The sequence below is a fragment of the Arachis duranensis genome, chromosome 3 (assembly GCF_000817695.3).
Source record: "Arachis duranensis cultivar V14167 chromosome 3, aradu.V14167.gnm2.J7QH, whole genome shotgun sequence".
NCBI lineage: Eukaryota > Viridiplantae > Streptophyta > Magnoliopsida > Fabales > Fabaceae > Arachis > Arachis duranensis.
Genome location: NC_029774.3, coordinates 20295972 through 20305330, shown reverse-complemented (window position 1 = coordinate 20305330; position 9359 = coordinate 20295972). Strand labels below are relative to the sequence as shown.

General features: G+C 35.2%; 1 protein-coding gene across 1 annotated transcript; it reads right to left on the bottom strand.

Moving 5' to 3' along the window:
* Positions 1-3104: 3104 nt before the first annotated feature.
* On the bottom strand, positions 3105-3740 carry LOC110278444 (uncharacterized). Its single transcript, XM_021136697.1, has 2 exons — positions 3345-3740; positions 3105-3200 (listed from the first exon to the last, which is right to left on the bottom strand). The coding sequence occupies exons 1-2, from the start codon at positions 3738-3740 to the stop codon at positions 3105-3107; spliced, it is 492 nt and encodes a 163-aa protein (XP_020992356.1).
* Positions 3741-9359: the final 5619 nt, after the last annotated feature.

The window sequence follows — 9359 nt, the reverse complement described above, 5'->3', positions numbered from 1 at the left end:
GCTATTACAACGAGCAATGTCGTTGTTGCCGCTCATATGGAAACTGAAGCGATTACTGAACATTGGTTCGGAGAAGAAGTTGAAGGACCCGATCGAAGTGGTGGACAACGTGGTCATGGAGATGTTAGGGCAGAGGAGGGGGAAGATGGCAATGACGACGACGAGTCTTAACAAATCAGACTTGCTATCTAGATTCATGGGATTCATCGAAGACGACAACTAGTTGAGAGACATATGCATTAGTTTCCTGAGTATGAATTGGTTGAGAACAAGTTGAGAATTTTTTTCTTGTGAACATTAAATTTATAATGTGTGCACTGTATAATTTGAAGTTACAGTGTTAGACTGTTAGTGTTATGCGAGATATGATAGAAATTATGAGAGAACAGTGTCATTTTCGAACAGAGGAATTAGGGACCATTTTGTCCCCTGTTAGAGTTATCATGGACTATTTTGTTCTCCGTTAGAATTAACGGAGTAAAGGACCTAAGTGACTGACGGAGTTAATTGTTAAGGACCAATCAAGTAATTAATTTTAGTTGGGAACTAAAGTGTCCAGTCTAAAAATCTCTGAGGACCAAAATGGGTATATACTCTTTTTTTTATTTAAAAAAATTTATCAAATTATTGTTGGTTATATATTTAAAAATGTAATATTTTAAATTTATAGTAGTTATTTTAAAATTATAATTTTTATTATTGTTTAATTTATATGGTAGAACTCAATAATTGAAAAATCGATTTGTGAAATAATTTGTTGAATCTTAATATTTTAACATGATTTTTTTTAAAATAACTACTATATTTATTTAGTGAGATCTAAAAAATTAAAACATTTAAAATAACTACTATATTTATTTAGTGAAATCCAAACTATCAAAACAAATCAACCCATTGATATTGACTCACTAAGGCCCAGTTTAGATAAATAACTTAATTAAGTTACTTTTGAAAAATTATCTTAAACAATAAATGACTATATTAAAAGTAGCTTATAAATAAGTTATTTTATATTTAGGTTTTTAGTTCTAAAAGTGCTTATTTTATAGAAATGTGATAAAAAATAGTAGTATTATGAGAGAAGTCATTTTTTAACTTCTCTATAAGCTCCTAAATAAATTTTTAGAAAGCTACAATTTGGTCTTGAAAATTGTACCACACATTAATAATACTACTTTTTATAAGTCAAAAGCTCAAAGAAAATACTTTTGAAACTTTCCAAACGGGCCCTAAGTCCTCTTGGAGACTTGCTTAAGAATAAGAAGAATAAGAAAGAGGAATCTTATGTAAATACCATGGAGTAAGATTTGGTCCTATTCATGAGAATTCTGTAAAAATTTCATTCTAAAATAAGAAAAAATTCGAAAGAATTGAAATATTTTGGAGATTGGATGCAGTTACTAATCTATGACCTGACATGTATAGAATGAAAATATTTTCATTCTCGATTCTACGAGAATTTTTAGGAAAGCCTTGGTCCAAATCTTTGGGGTTGCTTTTTCCAATTACATATTTATGGATGAGTGCTCTTGGAGTAGTCGGCCTAGCCTTGAACCTACGTGCCTATGACTTCGTTTCTCAAGAAATACGTGCAGCAAAAAATTCTGAATTTGAGACTTTATACACCAAAAATACTCCTACCTCCTTTATCATTGAGCGATCATTTAGGAGTCTTAGTTAGTGTAGTTCTTACAAAGGATCGGATTAATGACGTATACAATATTTAAATTCTTGATGTAGGTATACATAGTCAATTCTCATCCTTTAAAGACTACGAGTATAATAGGAGCATCCGTCGACAAATGGATCACCCCCAAGATGATTATCTCATGGCTATTGAGAATGAATCAAATCAGATGGTTCTTTTTTTTTTGAAAGAAAAGCTCAACACTAAAAGTGGAGCGTATAGGCAACTGTCCAGATATACCACAAACCTAAAAAAGGGAATACAAATAAACAAACAAAGAAAAAAGATAAATCCTTGTCATTTCCGTCATAGCCATTAACAATAAAAGGTGTCTGCACCAATCCACTCCCTATAATTCAGAAAGCACATGTTAATTATCTCCTCAACCTTTCTACCTTTATTCTGAAAAATTCTTCTGTTTCTTTCCAACTATATGTTCTAAATAATAGTACAAAAGCACACCATCCACCTCTTGCATTCCTCATTCCTATTTCATAACTCAATCCAACGTAGGAAATGCTCCTTCAACGTACCCAGATAAGACCATTGTCTACCAACATATGACATCCATGCACACCAAACCTGCCAAGAAAAACTACAGACAAGAAACAAGTAGTTACCATTTTCAACACCTTCATTACATAAAGCACAAAATTTATCTTGTTGGTTGATGATTCCAAGCTGGCCCAGTCTCTCATTTGTGTTAATCCTGCCAGACAAAATAAAGCAGACAAACAACTCCACTCTTGGAGGCACTAGCCCTTTCCAAATAGTCCTAGTGAAACTGTAGCTTGTTACATCCTCTGGCGCCAATTCCGCTTGCAGCACCTGCACAAATGAGTTAGTAGTTGAAAAAACACCTTGTTTATCATATTTCCAAACCACTTTATGCTCTCTATCATATGCAAGTTTAACCAGCCTTAACGTATCGTGTAGCTGGTTCAGAACATCCAACTCCCATTGGAATAGATCTCGCATCCATAAGAAGTTCCAATTCCACTCAAACCCATCCCAAAACCCACAATCCCCTATCACTGATCCCCTTTGGATTGAAACCGAGAAAAATCTTGAAAAACAATCTTTCAAAGAGCCTCCAACAAGCCAGACATCCTCCCAGAATCTAGTTCCTCTCCCATCGCCGACCTCCATAGACAACCTAATGATTAACTTTTGTCTAACTTGTTGATCCATGCACTGTAGTTGACAAATATCCTTCCACGGACCCCCTAGTTGGCAGGTCTTGGCTGGACAGAAGCTCATTTGGACTCAGGTGATTATATGAGCATACTACCTTTTTTCACAATGGACATTCCTCCTTAGAAAAGCACCACCACTACTTAAATAGAAGAGCTGTATTGCGTATCATAGCATCCCCAACTCCTAAGCCGCCTAATTTTTTAGGAGACTGCACTACTTTTCACTTAACCAAAGCCATACCGTTCCTCCCATCCTCCTTACTCCATAGAAATCTTTTCTGCAAAGAGATCAGTTTCTCTGCAACACCCTTAGACATCTAATACAAGTTCAAATAGTAAATCGGAAGGCTATTCAACACAGATTTGTTGAGAATCAACTTGCCGGCCTTATTGAGAGCCTTGACTTTTCAGAGACTTAGCTTATCCTCCACTTTGACTATTATTGGCTTCCAAGTCATTACCAGCCTCGAATTTTCTCCTAGAGAAATACCTAGATATTTGACCGGAAGAATGGATGCCTTACAACCCAGCACACTACACATCCGTTGTACCCGCTGCTCTTCACAGTTAATAGAAATCAAACTAGATTTGTCAAAATTAATGCTTAAATCCGACATCAGCTCAAAGCAACGAAGTAGCCTCCTATAATTCTTGATGGTCTCTTCCTCAGGTGGGAAGAACAGTATAATATCATCTGCAAACTGAAGATGAGTCAACTCAATATGATCTCTTCCAACCAACAGCGGAGATATGCGACAATTTCTAACAGCCTCTCCAATCATCCTATGTAAGACATCTACAACAAGAACAAATAGAAATGGAGATAGGGGATCACCTTGTTGCAAGCCCCTTTCCATTTTGAATGGCTTAGAAGGCGAGCCGTTTATCAATACTGACATAGAGCACGTACTGACGCATTCCATAACTCATCCCCTCCAACTTCGACCAAACCCCATCTTTTGCATGACAATGTCGACAAAACTTCACTTGACTCTATCATATACTTTCTGGAAGTCTAACTTTATTATTGTTGCTTGCTTCTTCTTCAGTTTGATCCACTGGACTGTTTCACACGCAATAAGGGTCCCATCATGTATCTTCCGACCCTTGACAAAAATACTATGTGTTTCACCTACTAATCCTGGCATAACTGCTTGCATTCTCCTAACCAACATCTTTGAAATTACCTTATACACACACCCCACTATGCTAATCGGACAAAGGTCTTTGATTTTCTTAACCCCAGTAAACTTGGGGGTCAATGCTACCCAAGTGACATTAGCATCTGCCGGTAACCTGGAGGATTGGAAGAGGCCCAGAACCGCTGTGGTGAATTCAGCACCAATTTCATCCCAACACTTTTTAATAAAGTTCATATTGTAGCCATCATTACCTGGTGCCTTGGATGATTCACAATCCCAAACTGCCTCTCTAACCTCCTCAGGTGTCAGTAACCTCTCTAAAGCCAATGCATCTTCTCCACTGATCATTTTTACCATACCATCTCTGAAACCCACCATAGGAGACTTCTCTTGGTGATACAACACCTTATAAAAACCCTTAATGGCAAGCTTAATCCTAGCTTGATTCCTAATCAATCTTCTGTTAATAAACAGAGCATCGATTCTATTATTCCTCCTTCTCATAGAAGCTAAATTATGGAAGTATCTCGTATTTTTGTCCATATCCCTCGCGTGCCTAGACCTCGACATCTACTTCCAATGTATTTCTTTCCTCACATACTATTTCTCATAACATGCCACTAGTGCCCGCCTTCTTGCTTCCACCATTCCATCAAACTCCCAATCACCTACCATATCATCTATCTTCTTAATCTCTTCCTCAAATTTCATGATTTTGTTATCCATGTCACCAAACTTGTCTCTATGCCATCAGCGGAACAGACAAAGCCTTCAGTTTATCCGTGAATTGTACCTCTCCTAACCCTGTCCATTCCTTCTTAACCAACCTTAGAAAATCTTCATGTGTAAACCACGAATCCAAGCTTCGGAATGGTCTTGGTCTATCCCTAGGTCTCTTATCTTCCATAATTATAGGACAATGATCTGACAGATCCCGTGGACCACCTCTCAATTGGGTCTCTAGAAACTCCTCAAGCCATTCCAAGTTAAACAAAGCTCTATCAATATGACTATAGGAGCGTCCTCTAAACCATGTAAACTTTCGGTCAGTAATCGGCAAGTCCACCAAACCCATGTCGTTTATCCAATTCTTGAAATCTTCTACTGACAAAAGTAGGCTATCAGAACCTTGCCTCTCCTCCGCCTGTACAATTTCATTAAAGTCCCCTAAAAAGCAACAAGGACCCTGACACAATCCAGCTACGTAACTCATCTCCTCCCACACAACAAGTTTTTCATCTCGAGTATGTGCACCATAAACCAAGAAAAAAGCACAGTTAACATTATTCTCTGACAAAACTCCTTCAACACACAGCCACTTCTCACCTTTATAGCAATTTATCCTTTTAAACCATACATCATCCTATATTAACAACAGCCCTCCAGATGCTCCAATAGACTCTACATACTCCCACCTCACATCACTTCCCCAAAATTTCAACACATCAAACCTCGTTACTATTTTCCTTTTCGTCTCAACTAGACCTAACATATTCAACTTGTGTTTTCTCCTAAGGCCCTTTATCATCCTACACTTTCCATCACCCCTTAATCCCCTAACATTCCAGGAACAAAAAATCATATTAAAACATTATTACACACCTTTGTATGAGTTCTGGATCTGCTCTGTCTTGCCTTAGCCTTCTGTTTTGCCATTCTTTTTTTTGCACAACTTCTTCATTTTGTTCTTGTAGAATAGCCATAAAGTCGTCTTCTTCATCGTATAGCAATGCTCCAGATTCCTTTGCTAGCTCCCAAGTCCTTTTGATTTCCATCAATTGCTCATCCAACCTTGAACATTTGTTATCCCTAATCTCATCATCAATATCACTAACTTCTTCCAGCATACGGTCTTCTCTATCATAATAACCCTCTCCATCGTCCTGTATCGTTAGATTTTTGTCACCAAAGAAGCTAGTTTCTAGGCTTTTATTGACTACTTCTTCGTTAGCCTCACTGTTTTCAGAGCTGACTCTATCAACAAAATCATCATTAGCCCCTACGTTTGCAACCACATCCCCTTGCAGTCCCTCAACCAACATCACTACCCCAACATCCCGTTCATAGTTTGAGCCATTACTACAAACCCCTGCCAGCATGTCATAGCCCCCTCTTCCGGCTTTTTGGTCACTACCAGCGTCGTCCATTACCAGTGCACCACCGGTGGCTTGTTGCTTGGCTCCTCCCTACATCGACTTTTATTGCGGGTTAGCTCCATCGTCGCGAGCAACTCGGCCGTCAGTAGCGCTGCTATCACATGTACCCAGCATCACCCCAGCCCCTACCGCGCAGCCCAACTGACGCCGCGAAACCACCCCTCTGAAGAGCACCAATCGGCAGCATCCAACGCAGGTCCCTTCCTCAACAAACCTGTCACCAGCACCCCCCATGTCACGAGGATTCCTTTGCATCGTTGGCACAATGGCTAACCCGGTTTTTCTTCCAATTCCTTTTTCAACCCGACCCAGCTTGGAATGACCCAGCCCAAGACAACCTTCATCAGCGCCCTTCGTGGACCCAAATCAGATGGTTCTATTTCTCAATCTTTTTTACCTCGGTTCCGTAGGAGCAAGTCATAAAGATTGAGAAAAATTGGTCATTTACAACCACTGATGAAGGATTTCTAATCATTTGCTTTAATTAACTAACAAAAATGTATCATATACCCATTATTTTTATATTATTATTCAATTATATAAATAGATATATTTATTGAATTGATATATCAATACGCAGTTTAGAAATTGACATGAATTACTTGTAATTCCTGCATTCATTATTGTCAAATCAATTGATAAATGAATTTATTAATACAAAAGAAATTAAATAAAAAAGTCTTTCTTTTATCTTTTTTTTTATTTAATCGTTTTTTATATTATACTTAGAGATCCTAATAAAAATCTAGATCATTAAACAAGATTTGAATTTTATACAAATCATTGACAATTGTTATTTATCATGCCCATTTATTTGCCCAATAAATTATGCCTTTTGCTCGTTCACCAACTAAAGCCAACCATACAAAACTTTTTGGCTGCCCATATATGTATTTTTCCACAAAGTTTGACAAACATTACATCATTTTGCCTCACGTGAAGACAAAACAGAAACTAGCAACCTGTTCTAACATAGAATTTTGCTCTTCCAACAAGTACAATGGCATATGCACGAGGCATCTGTACGCATAATTATTCTATTTTTTAAGAAATATTATTTTTAACTGTTTTTGTCTATGCAGCCTACTTTTTACCTCTATAACCCCTCTTTAAAGTTTAATAACTCATTTTAGACTTGAGAATGAATATGAGCATAATTAAAGAATTAATTTAATAAAATTGAATAAAATTGTGGATTGGAGTGCCAAAGATAATGATAAGTTGATAAGAGCTTATAAATAATGAATTTACTGAATATTAAATTGACTTGAGATATGAACGATGAGATTGAACTAGAAACTTTTTCTATATATAGTCCCAAGGTTTTTTTTTAATCACTTTACTACCTAAAATTAATGTCACCACCAAAGAGTTATTATAAGACAATTTGCTAACATTTATTTTTATTAGCTAAATTTTTACGACGATTTCAGTCAACCAATGGAACAATTGTTACAAAACGTTAACTTTACTCATAGCAATTACAGATGACCGCTATTGTCATTTTAATTTTAGATTTTTTCTTTTTAAATTGCAACTATTTTGATATGTGTGACAAAAAATTCAACTGTTATTAAAACTGCCACTATTTTCTTCTAAATTTGCTGTGGATAGGTCTCGTTGACCGATGTTATTGACGTTGCAAATATTTCTATAGATATTTGATAAATTCATATTTTACTGTAATTTTTAGGTTGAAAAGAATGTAATTAATCAATTTGACTTGCACTTAATCCTTATAAATGTATGTTTTTGTGAATTTTTTTCTGATTGAGCTTAATGAGTTAACATTTTTTTAGGCCTTTAAAATTGACAAATTAATTTTAATTTTCATACCATTTGATACCTTGATGTATTTGTTTAAGTTGTTTAAGGTTTAGGAGACAATGATGGCTAAGGAAGATAGAAGAAAAGCATGCAGAAGTGGAGATTTCGCAAACGAAGGAGGAAACGAAGTTGCGGGCTACGTACACACGCCCCTATATGTACACACGTCCTTGAATATTGCTAGTGTGTGTATGCACATCATTGTGCGCACGCATGACCTTAGTTTCGTGCCCATTAAAAAAGGCACATGACTTATGATTTTGGGACCATTTTTGTCCCATTTCAGTTCATTTTTTAGGAGATATGAGTCAAAACATGAAAGGGAAGGCACATATACAACATACATAATATGTTTTAGAATTCTTAAGGTTTTACTCAATTTTTTCTATAGTTCTAGGTTTTAATTTTGTTTAATTATAATTTTCTCATAATTTCTTGTTTTGTTACTCTAAGTTGCTTAAAAATTCTTTTTACTTTCTCTATTTTGCTATTTAAAGTTCATGAATCCTGGTTGAATTATCAATTTTTATTAATGAATTTAATATTTTATATTTTATTATTGTTTATTTGAGTTGTTATTGTTAATTTCTTATAATGATTAGTTGCAGTTTTTACTAATTCTTTCAATTTATGATGTTTTATATTTATGTAGTCTATGTGTTTAATAAAATGCTTGAACTAGTTATGGAGTAGATTTTACATTCTTGGCTTAAGATTGAGAACTTGAGTGAACTTAAGTCACTAAAGTTCGAGTGGATTGATAATTTAGAGCTATTACTTAACTTTATTTTTATGAACGCTAATCTTTTACTAAATTCAATTAGTAAGTTAGTTAGGACTTATAAATTAAAGTTAATTAAGCCTAATTGACTTTTCTTAATTTGTAGAGGTTTATGAATTGGGTTCACTCTTTATAATTATCATGTAGTGATTAGTAACAAGGATAGTAATCTTTAACCCTCAACCCTTACCAAGTTATTTTAGAACTTGAATTTATTTTCTTTTCTTAGTTCATTACTTTAAATGCTCCTAGTTTAATTTCTTTTAATTTTTTGCTTTTTCAATTTCTATTAATTGCAATTAAATTTCTATTTTTTCATAGCCAATGATGATGTACTACATGTGATTCAAAAGGAGAATGATTTAGAATTAAAATTCTCGGTTATCGATTTAAATGGTACTATTTTTTAATTAAAGTTTGATAGTATTAAATTTCAACTTAGACTTATCTACAACAAAATTTAATTTTTTAATATTAAAAATTTTTAGATCAGTCTTTAGCACTTAGCACTCATCAGTATCCAACATTCATACAAGTAGAGGATGTAAGAGTTATATTTTCTTACTTGTG